Source organism: Mauremys mutica, chromosome 2 (assembly GCF_020497125.1).
Source record: "Mauremys mutica isolate MM-2020 ecotype Southern chromosome 2, ASM2049712v1, whole genome shotgun sequence".
Taxonomy (NCBI): domain Eukaryota; kingdom Metazoa; phylum Chordata; order Testudines; family Geoemydidae; genus Mauremys; species Mauremys mutica.
This window is the reverse complement of record NC_059073.1, coordinates 198,862,815-198,885,030: the sequence shown is the minus strand read 5'-3', so window position 1 is coordinate 198,885,030 and position 22,216 is coordinate 198,862,815. Positions and strand designations below refer to the sequence as shown.

The 22,216-nt window shown below is 38.4% G+C and overlaps 1 protein-coding gene across 1 annotated transcript in view; it reads right to left on the bottom strand.

Moving 5' to 3' along the window:
* Positions 1-284: 284 nt before the first annotated feature.
* The window catches only part of EGFR (epidermal growth factor receptor), a 260,822-nt gene continuing 238,890 nt past the window's right edge, over positions 285-22,216 (bottom strand). Inside the window, exons 21-28 of the mRNA XM_045005882.1 lie at positions 19,671-19,826; positions 18,760-18,835; positions 16,892-17,038; positions 11,653-11,750; positions 10,603-10,770; positions 10,445-10,492; positions 10,101-10,203; positions 285-9,019 (exon numbers count right to left, since the gene is read on the bottom strand). Of these exons, the coding sequence (XP_044861817.1) occupies positions 8,643-9,019; positions 10,101-10,203; positions 10,445-10,492; positions 10,603-10,770; positions 11,653-11,750; positions 16,892-17,038; positions 18,760-18,835; positions 19,671-19,826 (1,173 nt within the window). The 3' untranslated portion in view covers positions 285-8,642. The remainder of the gene's footprint in view (positions 9,020-10,100; positions 10,204-10,444; positions 10,493-10,602; positions 10,771-11,652; positions 11,751-16,891; positions 17,039-18,759; positions 18,836-19,670; positions 19,827-22,216) is intronic.

Here is a 22,216-nt window from a genome sequence, read left to right as displayed (position 1 = left end):
ACTTTAGCACCAACATTGGCTACAGTACTGCAAATTAGTGTATGTAAATTGTGCAGTGATCCTCATATGAAAAGTGCTACAGAAGTGCAAAGCATTATTATAACCTGGGAAGGAAACTGGAGTATATTAAGAAACCTCCCCCAAATCTGGACTTGCTCATCTTAGAGCCCTGCATGGACACAAAATTTGTATCCGCAACTGATCCGCAAACCTGGTTCGTGGATATCTGCAGATTTGCAGTGCTCTAATCTCTAGAAAGAACAAAGTACTACAAAATAGCAAAGTCATATTTCATTACTTTTATTAAAATAAAAATATCATGCATTAATATACATTAAACATATCCGAGAACCAGTTATATGAATTTTAAGACTACATAATTTTCTGCATAAAATAAGTCAAGGTGGTTCAGCATGCAGCTTATGTGATGGAAGGGGCTGGGTGAAAGGTGCTAGAGTAGCTTTTTCTCTGTGTACAAAGTTCATCTCTAAAGAAAAAATTACTAATTTACCAATCAGTATAATGGGGACTTATCCAGACTGATCTTGTGCTTCACGTATCCAGTTCTAACTCCTCTGACCTTTTACCATCTCAGCTACACAATGTATTTTACTCCTAGAGGAAGCCCAGGCTAACTTTTCTCTCTCTTCTACATACCTCATAGAAAGCTCCATTACATTTAGGACTATGTGCTTCCCTTGACCCTTGTATGCAACTCCCATTTAATTCAACGGGGAGTTCCACCATTTGGATTAATACCCTACATCTGCTATGACCCTCACTGATATGGTTTCCCCTTCTCTGCAACCCTACTCATTCGTGCTTCCATGTTGTTCGTCTGAATGTATTAAAACTAGATTTCATTGTTTGCTTTTTTTCATATGACTATTTACTGTGTTGCCTGGAGTCGGGGGGGGAGGGGGGAGTTTGTGAGTTTTATTTATTTATTTTTCCAGGCATTTTTGTGGTGTCATTTCCGCCCCCCCTTACATACTGAAGTCTTTTGTGAGTTTTTAGTTTAGTTTTATTTTATGTATATATATCCCCTTACCATGGATTCTTGCTTTGTTAATGCTGATGGAGAGAGAAGCTTAAGAAGGGACTTTTAAAAATAGCACACGGTTTATAAATGGGCAATAGCATGGGCCTCAAAAGCAAAATATCCTGTGGATTTGAGCTTGAGGGTTTGCTTTGAGTTGGTTGCTACATTTGTGGTAAAAATTAAGGAGAGACATTGCTGTGCATTTCAAAGAGTGCATTTCCCTAGCACCTCGGTAAACAGCAGCTGCAATGCCCAAAACTGTTAGTTGTATCATACTGCACTATGAAACTCCAATAGTGAACACTGGGCATGAGAGCAGCATAAATGTGCTAGAGAGAGGAAAGGCGCCTTGTTATTAAGATCAGTAAGCTCTGGTTAAATCCCCATGGTGACACCTTTTCAAAATCTCTCAATAAAAGACTTTTATCATTAGCTCTTCCATGGCTATTCACCCTACAAACCAGCCAACCTGACTTATTCCCCCACAAACACGATACAGTATATTAAAATAAATGTTCTCCAAAAATTAAAAACAAGAAAGAATAATATACACCTTATTTTTATCACTCAATATACAAACAATCTCCGATCAATAGTATAAATCATTAAACTGTATAAAAGACAGCATTTCTTATTTGTACAAATAGTGCTTTCATAGTTGATTAACTTTACAATGCTAAAAGGTATTCTCTATATGGATATATTGCTTGATAGTTTACTATAACCAAGACATTACTCTCAGTTGATTGCATCATTACAAAGCAGCCTAAAATGGGCACTAGATGCATAGCGAGAGAGATTTTCTAAAACACTCAATATTAGTCTCACTCTGCTCTCACCCTTCAGATAGATTCTAAGATATTAGAAGGATGTTTTGGAAAAAGCTCCAGGACCACTGAGAGAGCTAAGAACATGTACCGTAACACCTACATATGGACAAATCCCTCATAAAGCTATTGGTTAGGTTCAGAGCTGGGGGTTTTGATTTTTCAGCTTGTTCATAAGGAGGATGAATTACTCTGAGGTAACAATGAGGTGGTGGTGGTGGGGAGGCTATATATATATATATATATCAGAACATAAAGGACCAAAATCCTTGCTTCAGGCACTTTGCCACTGCCTTTGTTGGGACCAGGATATGGCTCAATGCATTATGTGGTTTTTGACAGCCAACTTCAAATGAAGATTGTTTCATTCATTCTTAAAGAATCCCTTTCCTTGACTTTAACACTACTGAATGTTTGCATTCACTCTTAACTGTGTTATACCCAAATAATATTACATCCTTCTCTCAAAGTTACCTTAATTCCCATTCCCATTAATTGGAAATTATAACCATAATTCCCAGTCCATAAGTTTTAAGGAAATACTGGTGCCCTGGAAACCTGTGCAGTGTTCAAAGCAGGCAGAACGTATGGTGGGGAGATAGAAGTGAGTCATGAAAATCTCATGCTTTTAGTTCGCACCCCATATTGAAAGAAATAATGTAATCAAAAACATGCTTGCAAAGTGACAGTCTTATCTGCCTTCAACCTTCCCCAGATGAAAAGCAGTGATCCAATCACTTCATTATTTTCCACTCACATTTTTTTTCCTGACACTTCCAAAACCTGAAGTCCTTGTTCAGTTTTCAGTCAGTCCCTATTTGGTCCAAACTCCCCTTAATTTAACGAGAGTTTTGACTGAGCAGACCACAAGTCAAAATTGAATAAAGATATCAGATTTGGCCCACGTGCTATGCATGGCTCCAGTTGGATTTCTGTGGGCAGATCCTTGTTCTCATGAAGAGCCCCAGTGACTTCAGTGGGGCTCAATGCAGATCCTTTTCCAAGATTAGGGGGCAATGATTTCCCCCACCCCCAATAAGAAACTGTAGAAGTGGTGATCAATTGGCATTTTGATTTATTACTTTAAAGCAAGAAAATAAGACGCACTCTCTTTGGTCCTAATGCAACGCACTTAAAAAGTTACGTAAAGGTGTCTTGTTTTTCTTTTTTATAAATCTTTTTTTCCTTATTTTATTTTTTTTAAAAAGACTTTTAAAAGGCATATGTTAGAGCAGAGAGAAACAAAACTTATTGGGAGAGCAAAGCTAAAAAAATGGGATTTCAATATAAAAATCCCGTTTAGTGGTGATTTAACAACAACATTACAAAACACTCGGGTGAAGTGTCCCGCTTGGCAGTATAACTATACAGAGTTTAAAATTACATTACTGTACATTTTCTTCAGGAAGGGGGATACAAAGAGATACATTTTCTCACTTTGTCCTGACTAAAGCGTTTTCTCACAGAGAAATGTGGTTTGTTTTTTTTTTAAAAAAAAAAGGAAAAAGAAAAAAAGAAAAAGCTAGGGCAATTTTACCAGCAGACAGTGAAGAGGTAGCAGCTTGTGTGCTATAGTAGATGTTAAACTTCTAATCTGAAAAATGAATGCCTGTCAGGAAATGCAAAGTATCTCATTGACATTCAGTTATTCATCACCAGACAGACTGAGGACACCTCATGCACTTCTCAGTATGAAGTGCTTGAATCATTTGAAGTCCTGTGGTCCTGTTAAATAGGATCTGGAATACACATACTTGATCTTCTGTGCATAGGATAAAGTTCACATTTGTAGCACAAAGCCTGAGTAAATGGGTTTTGCACCAAAAAACCCCAAACCAAAACAAAAAAACAAAAACAAAAAACCCCAAACCTTTGTGACGGTTGAGAGGATTTTCCTCCCAATCAGCAGGTAGGGCATAGTGCACCTGCTTAGCCACTCATAATTGCTGCTATCATCCTGAGCTGAAGCAGTAGGCAATGACTGCTGTGCCTTCCCCTCTAAGAAAATTTTGGGCTAGTGGATCTGTATTGTGTGTAGATTCCCTGGCTATGGTCCCTCTATATAATTCTGCCTACAGCCTCCTTATCCCATGCAGGCCTGTTTCCTTTTAGAGGAAATGCAATACTATCTATCACTTCAGGGCCCTAAAGATTAGCTGAATGGGATAGGAAGGAGTAGCAAATCAACCTTAAAGATTAAAAAAACTTGAGGAGTGCCATGTATTCCAACGTGCTCTGACCAAAGAAATTCATCAGGTTATTTCACTTCACTTGGAAATGAGACAAGGGCATCGGACCCTGCAGAAAGTTCACTTTATATGATATATTGAAACATTTTCCAAATTTCCCAAGCCAACTCCTTCCCAGTGCAAAACAAAACAATTTACAGCCAATTAAGTAAGTACACACAATACTGTTCAGAGTCACTCCTCTTTATGTGAGAAATTAGAGGCAGTATTTTAAAACTCCTTCCCCTGTGAGAGTCTATGATCCTTTAAAAGCTGTTGTGCTCTGGTGGGTCTGTCTCTATTCAGGCATATTTTTTAAAAAGACATTTTATGCACACAACTCCTGACAGACCACCCTTTAAAATGGTTCTGGTCTATCATGTATTAGTATTTAGGGAAACTCTTTTATAATGGACCTGACTACAGACTCTTAATCATAATGGCATAATTGCTGCTGCTTTATTATTAATCAACTTGCAATTTTAATTTCCTTGCAAACTACTCAAAATGAGAATCTGAGTTTTGCTCAGATATTGCAAGAAGATTCCCCCTTTAGCAACTCTCCTAGTTTTATACTGGAGGAGCTCTGATCACTTTATAATGGAGACCACTCTGAATGCCCAGGAAAAATGCAATATATACATATATATAGTCTACGTTATAATTAGGTTCTACTCTAGTGCTGCAATAATTTATATAGCAATACATCTGTAACCACACTTTAAATATAATAAAAAACCATTTCTTGTTATACAGACCTTCTCTATAATACAAAAAAATCACAAAATCCCATTCTAACACAGCAACTAATACCCTCGTTTGACAAAAACAAGTGAGCAACTTGGATACCAGTGAAATATTGCTCAATTATACCTAGAGTCTGTTTCATATCAGTTGGATCCTGGGGCTAGATTCATAAATCTTCTAGCAAACTGGTTATGGACAGATAAAGCTACGTGGGCTTTGTGATACTTCACTGGCCACTTAGGTTTGTTTGATTGTTTTACTGTAGATCACTGAGTGGTGACACACAGCTGTTTCATAGTCATCATATGAAACTGTACGATTTAAGCTGAAATCTAGCACACTCTAGGGGAGGTGATCTGTAAGAGATCTTGAAGTGTAATTTATCATTGCCTTTATGCCTGTGTACAGGCGCATATGCTCACTGTTGCCCTCTAGTGACTTGCCCACAGAAAGGATACGGGACTTTAGACTACTACCAGTCGAGATGGTTCACCTTTATCTCAGCTATAGAGAGGCCTGACTAAATTGCCTGAGATGCAGAAGGAGAAGGGTTATAATCCTGGATACAGTATAACAGCAGCGTATCAGGATTCCACAACAAAGGTGAAAGTGATGCATAACTCCCATAGATTCGTTTAGATCTCTACAATATAAAGTGGAATCTTTGCTGCTGCACAATTCGTGTGCTCCAATAAAAAAAAAAATTCAGATAATTTAAATCACACATTTACTTATTTTAAGTGCATTGAAATGGTTTGGTACAATGAAGCTGAACTGATATGCTAATGTGCTCATTGCCCTTCTTTTCTGCTGGTGTCTGAATAACTTAGGGCTGCCTATTAGGAAATCACGACACATTTATCAGAATTATTTAAAAATATTGTTAGTTCATAAACCTAGAGTCTGTACTACATAAATTAGGATAGTTCATAAATTACAGAGAGTCTTGCATCAGAAGCTGGCTCCCATATTCTCTCTATGTTTTCCATTAAACAATAAATAAAAAAGAGAACTCAACCTTAGATTTCTTAAACACTCTTAAAGGATATAGCTGTGTGACTCTCATTGGCTTTCATGGTGGTCATGTTACAAAATCCTCCAGGAACCATTTAAAAATGTAGAGAGGTTAATCTGTATTAAATAGTTTCCATGCTACATAATGCTGGTAACTTATAGTGCTACTTTTTTTATTTTAATAACCATTTTTAAAGCTAAAAATGTCACTGAAACATTTTGGGAATAGCATTGGAAAGACTGTAGGAGAAGATGTAGTACTGTATTGCTTTGAGTAGTAGACTTAGTAAATGATCCATAACTTCTGTTGGAAAGTCATTTGACAAACATACAATCCCCTTGTGAGTTTGTTAATGGGGAAAAAAAAAAGATTGTTAAAATGACTGTGTGTGTCTATGTGAGCATGTGTGTATCTGGCGCATTTTGAACATGGTATTGGGACAAACTTTTGCTCTCAGGTACACAAGTATAGATCGGAGGAAAACTGTACTTGAGAGCAGAATTTTTTTCAATGTTTTAGTTACAAGGAAATAATACAAGTTGTTACATATTCTCTGTAAGGCTGTGGCTGGGCTCCAATCATTGTGAGTGAGATGTGCCCAAAGAGGATGACAATACATTGATCACATTTGCGCTCCAGCTCCAGACTCTGTACTGTTAGAGACGCGTTATTATATGTGTACTGGTTTTCAATGACAGCCTGCATTGCATTGATCTAACATGAGAGATTTTAGACTGCCAGTCTTCACCCCCAACAAACCTGCCATGACAACATTTTAAGGGTTTTGGGCCTGATCCTGGACTCAAATGCAATATTTCAACTGGAATTTACGTTGCGGTATTCCAAACATAGCAGAGGAGGAGTGAAATTTGACCATTCCCTGATGCTATAGGTTGCATTGATGTCTGAAGTATAAATGTTACATATTTTCTGTACTTGAGTTTTTATGTCATCACGTAATTTTCCAATGATTAACTATTAATTATGGCTCTTAGCATGCAAATCGCTTGATTCAAATCTGGCTTCAGATCCAACTATTTGGCTAAAATATTCCTTCCAGCAAGGCAGTGGAGGGATGCCTCCATATTACTATTACTCTTTGAATAAATGCTTTAACCATTTTTTTCCTACTCCTTTCAAAGAAGACAGCAAAAATGTTAACAAAAGGTATTAAAAGAACTGCAGGAGTTTTAAAAACTACACACAACTTAAAGAGAACCAATCTCTGTAACTTTTTGTGCTACAATGGTTTTATGTACAATAGATATATTGTATATTTATTATTAAACCAAATATTGATTTGGACTATTCCACTGTGACAATTAGACAACCAGGCTTGGACTTCAAAGAAGCCTGTGGCATTCCCAGCCCCTGATTTCAGAAGAGTAAACTAAGCAACTGCATTCAAACACCTCAGACTATTCTTTTTCCTCTTTGATAAATTATCTCTGTATTTTCTTTATACCTCGCATAAAAGAAGACCACCCTAATACAGCAGCTGTAGTCGTGTAAGAGACAACAGATTCCCGCACAATGATACAGCAATTGGCAATATTCTGCCACAAGTTTAACAGAGTATACCGTTGTATTTTCCCCCCTTTTCTTTGCAATTTTTATACAGGAAAAACGTTTTTTGACTGAGCTATTTAAAAAAACCAACAAAATCTCATTTCCTTAGGTTGCATTTTTTTGCATTTTTGCCTTAGCCACGTTTAATTTAGTGCAGCTGCATTCTGATCACCAGAATAACCCAAAGCTCTCTCACAAATAACCCAATTAACACCTTTTGCATTTCCTTGCTCTTTATGGAAATTCTGTCCAAATGAAATTGAGACAAAGGGAACTGACACTTCATTTTTCAGTCATAGCAACATCTTTAAAGTTTTTGTTAAAAATGTAATTTGACAAATCTAGAGCTACCTAATGGAATAGAAAAAAGAAAGGCTTGCATTCAACATACAGAAAACAGACTTGTGAGTATTTTATAAACATTTACAAACAACTCTTCTGTGTGCTGAGTTCTTCCTGCTGGTCTCCAACAGTAGTGGTCAGTAAAGTAATGTGTGCTGCCATCCAGTCCTTGTGCTAAATACACTGTGGGTTATAAAATTTCACCAACCTGTTCCATTTTAAAAACTACTTCATGAAGCAGAATCTCCACACTTCTCTCCGACTCATTTTCCCCTCTGTTTGTACCAGTACAGTAAATGAAGTCAATATTTAAGATCCAATAATTTGGAACAGCTATTCAACTTTCAAGAGTTTGAAAGAAAAAAAAAAACAAACCCTCTTCTCAGGGGATTTAATAATGTATTGCTTTTTCTTCCCCCTGGTGGTCCGAGAGTCACATAACAGTACAACAAGCAAGCGTCTCATCTTGTAAAAGATCCAAAAATTCCATTAGAAATGTTTATAAAAATATGCATTGTAGAAAGGAATTCTTACAGTTAATCCCAAAATGGCTTTTTATAATGCTACCATTTGAAAACAAAAAGGAATGCATCTGCAATTTCTTATCTGCAGGAAGTTCTTGCTCTAGTCCAACATGCATGCATGTTGTACGGTATGTGCCTACGTTATGTATGTGGATGGACAAGGAAAAGCCCAAAATATATAGTAAAATGAGCTTGGTGAATTCAGCCCACCGGCTTGAAAGGAAAAGCGTGTCTGTCAGGTGAATTGTAATTGCTCTTCTGTCAGTTCATAGCTTGATCCTGCAGCAGCCAGGTTGTTCATCTGGATTTTAGTTTGTATTACTGCAAGAAGAGAGAGTTTTTCTGTGGTCATGCTGAGGCTTCAATGTATTCATTTTTTGGTGCTGCTACCCTTAAGTATTCAGAATTTTCTGCTGCAGGAACTTTAAAGATGCCATTAGGCTTAGTTTCCTTAGGAAAGTAGTCCTGTTGGTAGTCAGGATTGTCCAGATTCATTTGGTGATTGGCTGTTTGGTCCCAGTAGGGGGAGCTCTCAAAAACCGTTTTGACAAAAGGAGACTGGTTTGTGTTGAGATACTCTGGGTTGTCAACTGCTGTACTGTGGGAATTCTGATAGCTTGAAGCTGTAGAGGGCTTTGGGTTTACTGGGAAGGAGATGTTGTTGTAGATTTGATTCTGTACTACAAATACCGATGGTTTTTTGGGGATTGACTGATTGACATATTCTGAGATTTAAAAAGAAAGAAAAAAAGCAATTAAGATACGTAACTAATGCAGTCCTTTAAATGATCTGACGTGTATTTTTAATCATGTGGAAACAATCTTTTCACACATCAGCCCACAAGTCTTTTGGATCTTCCTCAGGATTCCAAGACTAAGCCAAAGGCAGGAAGTTCCATTGAACAAAGGTTCAAGGAATCAGACTATCAAAGCAGCCACGGGAATTTAGCCACACATTTTCCATGGCTTTTAGTGAAGTGTGTTGCCTAAATCCCCATGGAGTGTTCTGAAATCTTAGCCAGGGAGTTTAGCTGAGAGCAACCATATATCTGGAGAAATACTTAAAGATAATGGAAATGCCTAAAATAAATAAATAAATAAATAAATAAAAAGACCAACAGTAACTGAGACCCCATATCCCACTAATACAATGCTCAATGCTGTTTTTTTCCCTTACTCAACTGCGGTACTCTTTGAGGACAAAGCATTGCAGGTGTATCGTTTTATTAAAACATCCTTGTAACACTCTTACTGATCTTTTAAGTCAACCAGTTCTGGTTCCAGCAAACTACTATACATGTGAGACTGTGGTTAGCAACACTGTGTAATTCATTGTGCCATCCATTCTGCTTGAGTATATTTCTGTTTGGAAAGCAGTAAAACAGTAATAACAATAAAAACAATGAAGAGGACTAACGAGTTCTTAGAAGAGACTTTCTGAAATGTCTGATTAGTAGAAAAAGGAAAAAAAATCCTTGATAAGGCACCCACAACAAAAAGTAGAAATCTGATTGGCAGTGATGGTGGATGATATGTGGTCAAGAAGCTGTCAGAGAAGAGCTAGGAAAAAATGAAAAGAAAAATTCTGCACAATTTCCCCACCCCCATTTATTGACCAATGACGAAAAATTGTGGGGATCTTTAGGGATGTGAAGGACTCCTCCTTTGCTGAGGGAGGGGAAGGAAAATGATTACCCAGAGATCAACAAGAATCCTCAAAGATCTAAAAGAGAAGCAGATGGCATTCCAAGTTGCTGATCAATGAATGAACTTGAGGATCAGGTGACACCTAGCAGATGTACTCACCTGGAGCAGGCAGGAAGCCATCATCTATGCTGTCTTCCAAGAAGATGCCAGTTGGATCTGAACTGTAGCGCTGGACAAAGCTGTCATCCTTCACGGGGCATCCCTGCTAGGTTAAAGGTACAGGTTAAGAAATCGAGTATGGAAGAGACTATTTCATAGAGGCTAGTGTATACAGGTATGTGTATCTGCAGAAATAAAAGAGGTGGGGAGGAAGAGAAAGCCAACATCAGGTGATGAAATTGAGGCACTATCTCTGCGAAATCAAGACTTGATTCTTTAATTCAGTTCACGGCATTAACACAGGGATGAGATACTTTTAACAGTAGCTGCTCACACTTACTTACCCCATTTCTATCAATGCAGGTTGTGGCTGAATTGTTGCTGGTAGCACTCTTCAAAAGAGAGAGAGAAAAGATATTTTAAAAAGAGAAAAATATTGTCTGACCTGGGAAATGACTAATTCTAAACAGTTAGGTCTGTGAACGTGGATGAAATATCATACCAATGAACTCAAGAGGGGAGTCCGGGATGTGGAGGGGCTGTTGAAAAATCCCTGGTGTGGAATGAGGTACTCATCTGCATCAACAATGTCCTCCATGTCCTCCTCTTCCATCAAGGTCCGATAAAACTTGGAGTCCGTAGGGCTTGGCAAGTGCATTCTTTCATCTCCCTGTGAACCAAACCACAGTAAGAGCAGCTTGCTGGACACCATCCTGCCTGCGCTACAGCAAAGCAGCTTTCTCTCTGGAAAAAAACAAATGTTCTGGAGATGGGCCTATGCTGCAAAATTTAGACCTGGATGTAAATTCAGGGGGAATCTAGACCTGATGTTTCTGGTTAGGCCTATGTCTAGAGTATCTGTTTTTTAACTTCCTTTCTGGAATGATAATAATCCTGAACCAGGCCACATGTGTGGAAAAATTTACTGGTCCTGAAAGCGTTTGTATGGGCCCAACTATGTGTTTCTAGCCCTGTCAGGTTGCAGTATATCAGACTTTAAAACGGGGGCATGATGTAAATTCAATAAAATACATTTTTCAATCTTGTTATGATGTTATTGAATGTTACCTTTGTGAAATCTCTCAATAATTCCACAAAACAGACTAACAGCTTTCCTGCCTTTTTCCACCATAAACTGAGAGGCTATTTGAGATTTCTGCTGCTACTGCTGCTGTTCTCTTAAGTAGCCCTTCTTTCCACATTAAATGTTAGCAAATGTTCTGAAGAGCACAATCCATATTTATTTTTTGTTCTGTTCTTTATTTTTAAGCAAATGGTAATATGCTAAAGTATTTACTGCAACAACTTGGAAATGGACTAGAACAGTGTTACCGTTTTCTTTAACTGAAAAAAGTAGCATGAGACTATATTGTTGATGTTCATGTTGTCCAGTTTCTTTTGAGATTTGGTCATGGAATCGTTGAACTCCTTAGCTTGTTCATCTGTGAGCATACCATGTGTATTATTTCATATTTGCTGTTATTTCCCCTGGGCATCTTTCTAAGTGACCATTTGACATCTTGGTTGCCTGGTAAAACAAACTGATCAATACCTGTATAACAAGATAGCGCTGAGGGTCTCGAGCCATTTTGGAGAATTCTGATATCAGCTCACGAAACTTGGGGCGACTGTCTGCATCTATCATCCAGCCTGAAGGGACAGTATGGAAAACAAAGCACAAATCAAATGATCTTAGATATTAAACCTGAAGAGAGTTTTAAAATAAGATGTAAAGGATAGGAACTGTATTGTGCTTGGTACATGTGAATCTGTTACATCAAACCATAACAAATAGAAATCCATTCACATCAGCTTTTTGTTAGACTCTATTCTTTGTTCCTTTTTGGCATTTAAGAACAATACCCCCTGCTCTTCTTGCAAGACCAAAAAAATAAAAGACATGGTAGAAAGATTCCTGCTTAGCATCAACATGCAGGGAGTACCCTCTTTTAACTCCTGCTTGCATAGTCCTCCTAAAAGTCAGGAGCCCTGCTCCACACAAGCTCACTACATAACAGCCCACAGGATAGGGCAGGGAGTGGTGAACCAGGAGACAGGGAGGGGATCCAATGCTATGCAGGCCCTGACATACCCCCATTCCACGTGGCAGATCTGTGAAGTCTATGTCAGCTTCACAGCCACTCCACAATGGTGTGGGGACGATTGCTCTCCCCCATTGCCCTATATATCTGACCAGTACCTGGCCTGGTGACGGTATCTGGATTTGCCTCTAGTGCACCAATTTTGTTATCATTTACACGGGTGCAACTCTCTTGGAAATCACCTGGGTAACTGAGACCGGAACAGGGCCCCATGAGTAAGTGTTGATTTTTAATCATCTCCTATGCACAGCATCCTACAGATAGGCTAACAGAACTGGGCAGACTTTCTGGGACAAAAAGTTGATTAGTTGAAAAATGGAGTTTCAGCTGATCTAACGCTATCAGTTTTGGCCAGGAACCAACTTCAGAGGACGGGATGAGTGGAAAGAAAGAAAGAAAGATGGAAGAAAGGAAAGAAAGAAAATGAATATGCAAGTCACCTTTAATCTGGTAGTTAGGGCACTGGATTGGGAGGTGAAACACCCAGGTTTGAATCCCCACTCTGGAGTAGTGACAAACTCAGATCTTACTCTCCCAGTGAGCATCCTAACCACTAGGTTATCGACTATTGTAGGGTGGTTTGCGCTCAGTCTCTCCTGTTGAAGCTATTCCACTTTGTCTAAATCCTTAAATATTCATTGGAGCATGGAGTTGAATGCATGTCTCCCTGTGGTTTACTGAATTCTTGTTTCTGCAATAATGGCTTCCACTTTGCTCAGATACTCCAGCCCATTCAAGAAATTTATCTCACCATTGCGGTAAATGAGGAATCTGAAATATGATTGCTGTTGTAAAGTAATGTCAATTCATTTTAAAAAACATGCTGGTTAATTGAGCTGCGGGTTGAATATTGTCACGTACCTTTAAAACCAATACACTTTGCTTTATAAAAACTTTGAAAGAAAACTCAATTTACAGTTGGCTCCAGTGGTGAGATGAGTTTCCTCTGCCCTAACTTCTGTATGGAGGGGCAGCATCGTTCTTCATTGCTAATTATTCTAAATGAAGTCAATGGCTCTATAGTGATTTACACTAGGGCAGAAACTGGCCCATTAGATTGAAAACAGGTTTTAATATATAATATTAAGTTAATTTTATACATATTTTAATGTTTAATATTTTATTGGTTTAGATCTTTATTTATAATTTGATGTAGTGATTATTTTGCACATTTTATTAGTTTTGTCTTTCTAAATTGACATTTTTTTTTTTAAATTCAGTTAAGGTTTCCTTTAAGTGTTTCTACAGTCTTCATTACTAAATACAATATTGGGCCTGATCCCATTATAGTTGGTAAAACTCCCACTGGCTTCAATGGGCCCTTTGGTAGAAACTCATGTTTAGATTTCTTTTGAGATTAGAAGTGTGTGTCTTTATTTGGCTGATCTTTTACCAGTAAAATTGTATTTCAGATCTCATTGAATCATAGGACTGGAAGGGACCTCGAGAGGTCATCTAGTCCAGTCCCTTGCACTCAAGGCAGGATTAAGTATTATCTAGACCATCCCTGACAGGTGTTTGTCTAATCTGCTTTTAAAAATCTCCAATGATGGAGATTCCACAACTTCCCCAGGCAATTTATTCCAGTGCTTAACCACTCTGACAGTTAGGAAGTTTTTCGTAATGTCCAACCTACACCTCCCTTGCTGCAACTTAAGCCCATTGCTTCTTGTCCTATCCTCAAGAGTTAAGAACAAATTTTTTTCTCCCTCCTCCTTGTAACAACCTTACAAAACTGTTATCATGTCCCCTCTCAGTCTTCTCTTTTCCAGACTAAACAAACCAATTTTTTTTTTATCTTCCCTCATAGGTCATGCTTTCTAGACCTTTTATTAATTTTATTGCTCTTCTCTGGACTTTCTCCTATTTGTCCATATCTTTCCTGAAATGTGGTGCCCAGAACTGAACACAATACTCCAGCTGAGGCCTAATCAGCATGGAGTAGAGCAGAAGAATTACTTGTCGTGTCTTAGGGCTAGTCTACACTTACCTGCCGGGTTGATGCGGTGAGTTTGACTTCTCGGAGTTCGAACTATCGCGTCTAATCTGGACGCGATAGTTCAAACTCCCCGCGCGCTCCGGTCGACTCCAGTACTCCACCACTGCAAACGGCGGTGGCAGAGTCGACCTTGGAGCCGCGGACTTTGATCCCGCGGCGTCTGGACGGGTAAGTAGTTCGAACTAGGGTACTTCGAGTTCAGCTACGCTATTCACGTAGCTGAACTTGCGTACCCTAGTTCGACCCCCGCCCTAAGTGCAGACCTGCCCTTACTTACAACACTCCTGCTAATACATCCCAGAATAATGTTTGCTTTTTTTGCAACAGTGTTACGCTGTTGACTCATATTTAGCATATGGTCCACTATGACCCCCAGATCCCTTTCCACAGTACTCCTTCCTAGGCAGTCATTTCCCATTTTGTATGTGTGCAACTGACTGTTCTTTCCTAAGTAGAGTACTTTGCATTTGTCCTTATTGAATTTCATGCTATTTACTTTAGACCATTTCTCCAGTTTGTCCAGATCATTGGGAACTTTAATCCTATCCTCCACCACACTTGCAACCCCTTCCAGCTTGGTATCATCCGCAAACTCTCTATGCCATTATCTAAATCACTGATAAACATATCTATCTATCTTCTTACTAATCGTTATTTGCAGTGTTGTTGTAGCCATGCTGGTCCCAGGTTTTGAAAGAGACAAGCTGGGTGAGGTAATATCTTTTATTGGACCAACTTCTGTTGGTGGAAGGGACAAGTTAAGTTTACACAGAGCTCTTCTTCTAAATCATTGATGAAGATATTGAACAGAACCGGACCCAGAACTGATCTCTGAGGGACCCCACTCGTTATGCCCTTCCAGCATGACTGCGAACCACTGATAATTATTCTCTGGGAATGGTTTTCTAATCAGTTTTGCATCTACCTTATAGTAACTTCATCTAGATTGTACTTCGCTAGTTTGTTTATGAGAAGGTCATGTGAGACAGTATCAACAGCTTTACTAAAGTCAAGATATATCATGTCTACCGCTTCCCCCCATCCACAAGGCTTGTTATCCTGTCAAAGAAAGTTATCAAGTTGGTTTGACATGATTTGTTCTTGACAAATCCAAGCTGACTGTTACTTATCACCTTATTATCTTCTAGATGTTTGCAAACTGATTGCTTAATTATTTGCTCCATTATCTTTCCAGGTACAGAAGTTAAGCTGACTGGTCTGTAATTCCCCAGGTTGTCCTTATTTCCCTTCTTATAGATGGGCACTATATTTGCCCTTTTCCAGTAGTCTGCAATCTCTCCGTCTTCCATGACTTTTCTAAGATAATCGCTAATGGCTCATATAGCTCCTCAGTCAGCTCCTTAAGTATTCTAGGATGCATTTCATCAGGCCCTGGTGACTTGAAGAGATCTAACCTAAGTAATTTTAAACTTGTTCTTTTCCTATTTTAGCCTCTGATCCTACCTCATTTTCACTCACATTCGCTATGTTAGACGTCCAATCACTGCCAACCTTCTTGGTGAAAACCGAAACAAAGAAGACTTTAAGCACCTCTGCCATTCCCACATTTTCTGTTATTATCCCTCCTACTCCCGAATTGAGTAGAATCTCTATCAGTATTCAACCACAGACCTGTCTTAACTTGCTGCTTAATATTTCTAGAACTACACTAAATCAGGAAATATTGTGAATTCCAGTGAAGTATCATTGTCAGTGCTTTTTCTGCATAGCATGTGTATAAATGCTTCATTACCATGCACTAAGGGAGGTTGTGAAATCAGCGAGCTATTTGTGAAATCAGCTAGTTTGTCCATTAGATCTGTCAAGATCTCATTTTAGCAGACTAACTCTTTTTGGACGAGTGATTTATTGTTGTTATTAGTAGTAAGAAGTATGTATTCAGAGACTCCTAAAACCATAACATTAGTTGAAGTAAATTCTTTGAGCCAAAGAAAAGTTTAACGTCATTGAGGACTTTGTACATTTTATCGAAGGAAGTGTTTAAACGCCACCTAGTGGGCTGCTTGTGAATGTCTTCTAATGTACTTACAGTAATAAGGACATGGAACCAATGCCGCAGAAACTTGCTTTACCAAATCTGCTAGCTCCTGTGCATTTATTATAATGACTGTGTCTGAGTATAAGTAATAAAAAATTGGGGGTCAGACCAGTTATGAAGCTCAGGATCCTGGCTCAAAGTCTTCATGTGCAGCCACTAATATTGTGATTGTCTGCGGTTCTCAGACATTTTTTCCTATTGTGTTTGTTATTGAATGAAATGAAAACACAGGAAGAGAAGTCAGGACTGATGAGTCAGTGTGCAAAATTGGAAACCTGGGGCTATATTCTGACCTCAGCAACACTGGAGTAATTCTGGAGTAATTCCACTGTTAGTCTGGATTTACACTGGTGTAATCTAAATTTAATCTAAATTTTTATACCATGCTCACCACCACAATGATGAGAAATGAGAATTTGGAGTGTGAGCTTTAGTTAAAGAAAAATTTGCTTTCTTGTCTGAAGCATGAGATATCTGAACATACCACAGTGATGTTACTCTTCTATAACACATAGGTATGTTTTCCTGTGAATCTCAGGAATACAGCATTGCATGCAAATGTTCCATAACTAGAACCATTTTCCTTCTTACTAATATGAACTATATGGACATGTACAAGAACTGAACTCACATTTGACCATGATCATGTAGACATCAATAGTACAGATAGGAGGCTGAGGCAAACGCTCGCCCTTCTCCAAGACAGATGAAATTTCACTGGCTGGGATGCCATCATACGGTTTTGATCCAAATGTCATTAATTCCCAAACAGTGACACCTGAAGAGTAGAAGAAAGGGACAATGTTAGAGTCTCATCAGGTCAGCAAGGATTCATGATTTTCCCAAAGCACAGCAGACCTGGTCTGTTTGGCCTAGGAACAGCATGTATAAGAGAGAGAGTGGAAGCATTAACCTTTGTTTTAGAGCTGCTAAGGCTCACTAAAGGGGCCATCATTGTTTATTCACTTGCCAACTGTTCATGGAGGAAGAAAATGTTCCCTCTTACAGATGTAGCTATTTTAATGAGGTCTGAGTTACAATTTGAAATAATCAGGCCTTTTCTTTCTTTCTTTTATGATTTTACAGAAAGTAAAATCTCAATGTTCAACTCTACTTCATGACTTCACCTCCTCACAACAGAAAGGTATTAGGTTGCTAATTACTGATTCTAACCCACAAAGTGTTTTTTTTTTAAATAAAAGTTTTGTTATTGTTTTAAATAATCTCTTTGGAGGTAAAATAATATCTCCTCTCTTTGAAGGTTTTCCTAAATTAACTGCAGGAAGATATTTTCTTTCAGCACGTCACCTATTCCATGCTGTAGCCATTACATCATGCTGTCCATTTGCATGGGCCCTAAAATAGGAATTTGGACGTGAAGAAAATGTATTTAAGTGGATTAATAGGAACATAGGTAGACTAAAAAGACCTTGGGTCTGATCAAGTATGCAAATTCCTATCTCCAAGCACTTCACAGAAAGGTGAAAGAAACAGTGCTACGGCCGTTATGAAATTACCTGCTCCCAGGGAAAATTTCTTCCTAACTCCCCTAAATTAGAGGTTGGCTTACTCCAGGAAGCATGTATACAATGAATTCTCAGGTCTGATCTCAGTAAAAAAACAATTAGTGTATATTCCTACATAAAGGAGATTGGTGTCCTAACAACCTGACTTTATGGAGTTTTAAATGACCATACAACATCATTTCTTTTTTAATCAAATATTGATTCAAACACCTATGGGCCAATGTAATGGGCATTCAAGCCCAAAATTCAGCCTACCTTAAACATGCTATTTTCTGGGAAACTAATATTTTACCTATTCAATTGCAATAGTCTCTGTATATTCTAGTTCAAAGGCTATGAGTCTATCAACCTTTTAAATGTATTCCCTATGGAATACTGTGAACTCTACTTAGTCACTGTGTAACTTGTTTGCTCATGGACTCAGGAAGGTAATTACTTCTAGCCATTGTTAGTTGGTGTAAATCAGCGTAGTTCCACTGAAGACAACAGATGTGCTGATTTACGTCAGCAGACCATTTGGCCCAAATTACACAATCTGTCAATCTGCCACAATGGTTTTAGCTTTTAGCTTAGCTATGCTGACCTCCCGTTATCATGCTACTTTTTAGGGAGGTTGGTTACTTTTAACATTGTGCAGTTTGGGAAGTATACCTGCACAACTTCTCCAAAGAACATGCACCTCCCTGTCCCCCCAAAATGTGTATATTTGATTAAAAACAATTTGACTGTGTCTCTTTCAAGGACAAAATCTCATTACCTATTCAAATCAATGGGAATTTTGCTTCATTAAGAAGCTCAAGATTTGGCCCATCATTAATATTTATTCTTCCCAACATTTTGGTATTAAGACCCTGTTATAAGTATCATAAAAGGATGACTGAATTTCTGGAGAAAAATTGGCTGTGTAGTGTCCCTAACAAATCTTACAATTGTTCTCACCTATCTAAAATCATGATCACATTTTTAGACTCACCATAACTCCAGACATCACTTTGATGGGTGTAGATTCTGTGTAAAATGGACTCCAAAGCCATCCATTTGATAGGAACCTAGGAAGATTCAGTTAAGCCATAAGACACCTACCTCAAATCTAGGAACAATATTGTTTATACCAATTGTTTATACAGAGTTGTTTATACCAATAATTTGACCATAGGCAGAAAATCTGAGATGTACAGCAAGCAACTTGAGTTTTGCAGGGATCAATTATCATTGTTTTGATTTGTCACTCCGAGTCTGGGAACTTGGATAATATTTTGCTTTTTAGTACAAATATCGCTGATTACTCAGTTTTACAAAATTCTTAACAGTTGAACTTTTATAAGATTTTTTTTGTTTAAACATCTCATATCAGATCAGGGCACAAATCCAATCCCAGGCTGTACAGCGAAGACTGATCGGAGATCAGATGGTTTCCATTTATTTTCTCTGCAATATTCACAAGCAGCTTCTGTTGAATTTCTTATTAGAGCATATTCTCTCAAACAGGGGTGTTGAATGAGATCTGACAGGCCCTTCTTCATATATAAATATATAGTATTCCCTTTCTGTTCATAAGCTACACATCATTTGGTGTTGTCTACATGACAGAATTCAGCCTTGCCCTTTTTTTTTAAGTTCGTCTTGCCTTTTCCAAGACATTATGGGTGGAGATTTTCAAAAGGGCTCATCATTGGCCTACCTCTGTTTTCACTAAAGGGGCTAATCTGCTTGCATTAAAGTCAATGGACTCCCAATGGCTACAATGGAACAGAATTAAGCCAATGCTGAGCACTTTTGAAAATCCCACCCTGTTTGTCTCATTTTTAAAATGAAGATTCATACACAAGTGCAAATATCTACATCCAATGAAACACATAAAGATGGTTCTCTGTTACTTCTTACTTTGCCTCCTTCTGCATGGTACTCTTTTTCCTCAGCACCAAGCAGTTTTGCCAGTCCAAAGTCAGTGATCTTCACATGTTGAGGAGTCTTCACAAGGACATTCCTGGCAGCCAGATCACGGTGCACCAAGCGACGTTCTTCCAAGTAGCTCATTCCCTACAATATACGTATGACATGCAATTGGCATTCCTCTCTCTCTCTACCACCCACACTCACTCTGTACAGGAGAGGGGAGGATAAAGGGTCAGATCTGCAGCTTGGGTAAATGGGCACAGCTTGACTGGGAGCAAGCCCAAGAAATCTACATACAGGAGGTTACTTTTAACAATGGGCCAAATGCCGCTCTGTGCAACCCGACTGACTTCAGTGCGAGTCAGAGTAGAATTTGGCCACCGTGTTCATATACAATGTCGATATCCCTACAGGTTAACCTCACATATACTATACATACATCATTAGACTCTTCTTTCAGTTCAATCAAAAATAAGCAATAATACCAAGCAATTGATTCTCTGCCTCATCGTGGCAGACTCTCTTTTGTAACTGGTAATACTCAGGCATATTGTCCCAGAGATGATGGAAAACAACCAAACAAAACACCCTGTATTTTTATGTCCGAGTTCAATGACACAGATCTTTTCCAGGTTCCCCTTAAAACAGTTTCAGTAACCCCTGTGAATAGAAAACACTTGACATACTATGTATGCTCTTTTTATACAATTTCCTCTTAGGGAAGAACAGGACATCTTTCTCCATACTGATTGTAAAGCTCTTTCAGGCAGATAAAAGGGTTAATGGTGTTGGTTTACTTTTGTTGTGCCATGAATCTAACATCTATTTCTGACCCTGGAGCTTCCCCCCCTCACCCCTTTGTGTGTGAACTGCGTTAAAAGAGAGAACCATTCAGGTTGTTAAGCTTCTTTCAAGATCCTTTTTAGGAACTACAATCATTCCCTGTTGTTTTTTGAACAGTTAATACAGAAAGCACTTTCAGTCTACACACACAGCATGAAAAGGATCCTATTAATGTGATGACAAAGCACCTGGGGAGTCATTCTCTCTCCAGCTCCCACTCCCATTCTTGTCCCACCATTAAGCTGGACCACCTTCAAATCTTACGGTGAATTTTCTAAGCAAAACTTCATCAATGTACTAAGGGCGGTTAATGTTGCCAAAATAAACCACCCCAGCAAACTGGCATAATGCCACTATGTAAGTTAACGTAATTGAATAAATTTAACTTTAATGAGCTGAGCTTTTAAAACAAAAAACCTTGAGCTATCAATAAGAAAAACAGCCTACATTGGAAAAATCATTTGATCTAGTCTGAAAGAAGAGAATTTTCCTGCTAAATCAGTTTTGGTAAAGAGGTTCAAAGCAGCTGAGAGGCAAGGAATCAGTCTTAGATTAATTTACTTAAGACCCTGATCCTTCAAATACTTATGCACATGCATAACGTTACACAGAAGACAATGGGCTGTTCATATATACAGTTAAACAGATTCTTAACTGTGTGCAGGCTCAGGATTTACATATTATAAACCAGAGGACTATAATACACTCTTAAAGCCACTCAGCAACTTTTCTTCATATAGAATCATAAAAATGTGGGGTGGGATGGGACCTTGAGAAGTCATCTAGTCCAGCCCCCTACACTGAGGCAGGGCCACGTAAACCTAGACCATCCTTGACAGGTGTTTGTCTAACCTGTTCTTAAAAACATCCAGGGATAGGGATTCCACAGCCTCTCTTGGAAGCCTATTCCAGTGCAGTGCTTAACTATCCTTATAGTTAGGTTTTTCTTAATATCTAACCTACATCTCCCTTGCTGCAGATTAAGCCCATTACTTCTTGTCCTGCCTTCAGTGCACATGAAGAACAATTGATCATCGACCTCTTTATAACAGTCCTTAATATATCCGAAGACTATCATCAAGTCCCCACATCAGTCTTTCTTCTCAAGACTAAACATGCCCAGATTTTTTTTTAACCTTTTCTCATAGGTCAGGTTTTCTAAACCTTTTATCATTTATGTTGTTCTCTTCTGGACTCTTTCCAATTTGTCCACATCTTTCCTAAAGTGTGGCACCCAGAATTGCACACAGTACTTCAGCTGAGGCCTCACCACAGCCAAGTAGAGCTGGACAATTACCTTCCATATCACACTCCTATTAACACATCCCAGAATGATATTTGCCTTTTTCACAGCTGCATCACATTGCTGACTGATATTCAATTTGTGACCCACTATAACCCCCAGATCCTTTTTCAGCATATCACTACCTAGCCAGTTATTCCCCATTTTGTATTAATTGAGTTTAAAGGTGGTCTTCAAAACCCTTTTATCTGAAAGCTAGTCATTCTGTACACTCATGAAATATATGAGCCATAACATATTTTAAAAAATGATTTCAAAGGCACAGGAAGAGAAAAAAAATAAACTGTGAAAGGGTCCATAAGGGAGCTTGTTTCCTGCTTGTTAGTTAAGAGAGATGAACAGATTTGCTAGGATTTACAAAAAAAACAACAGTGTGGGTTTTTAAAGA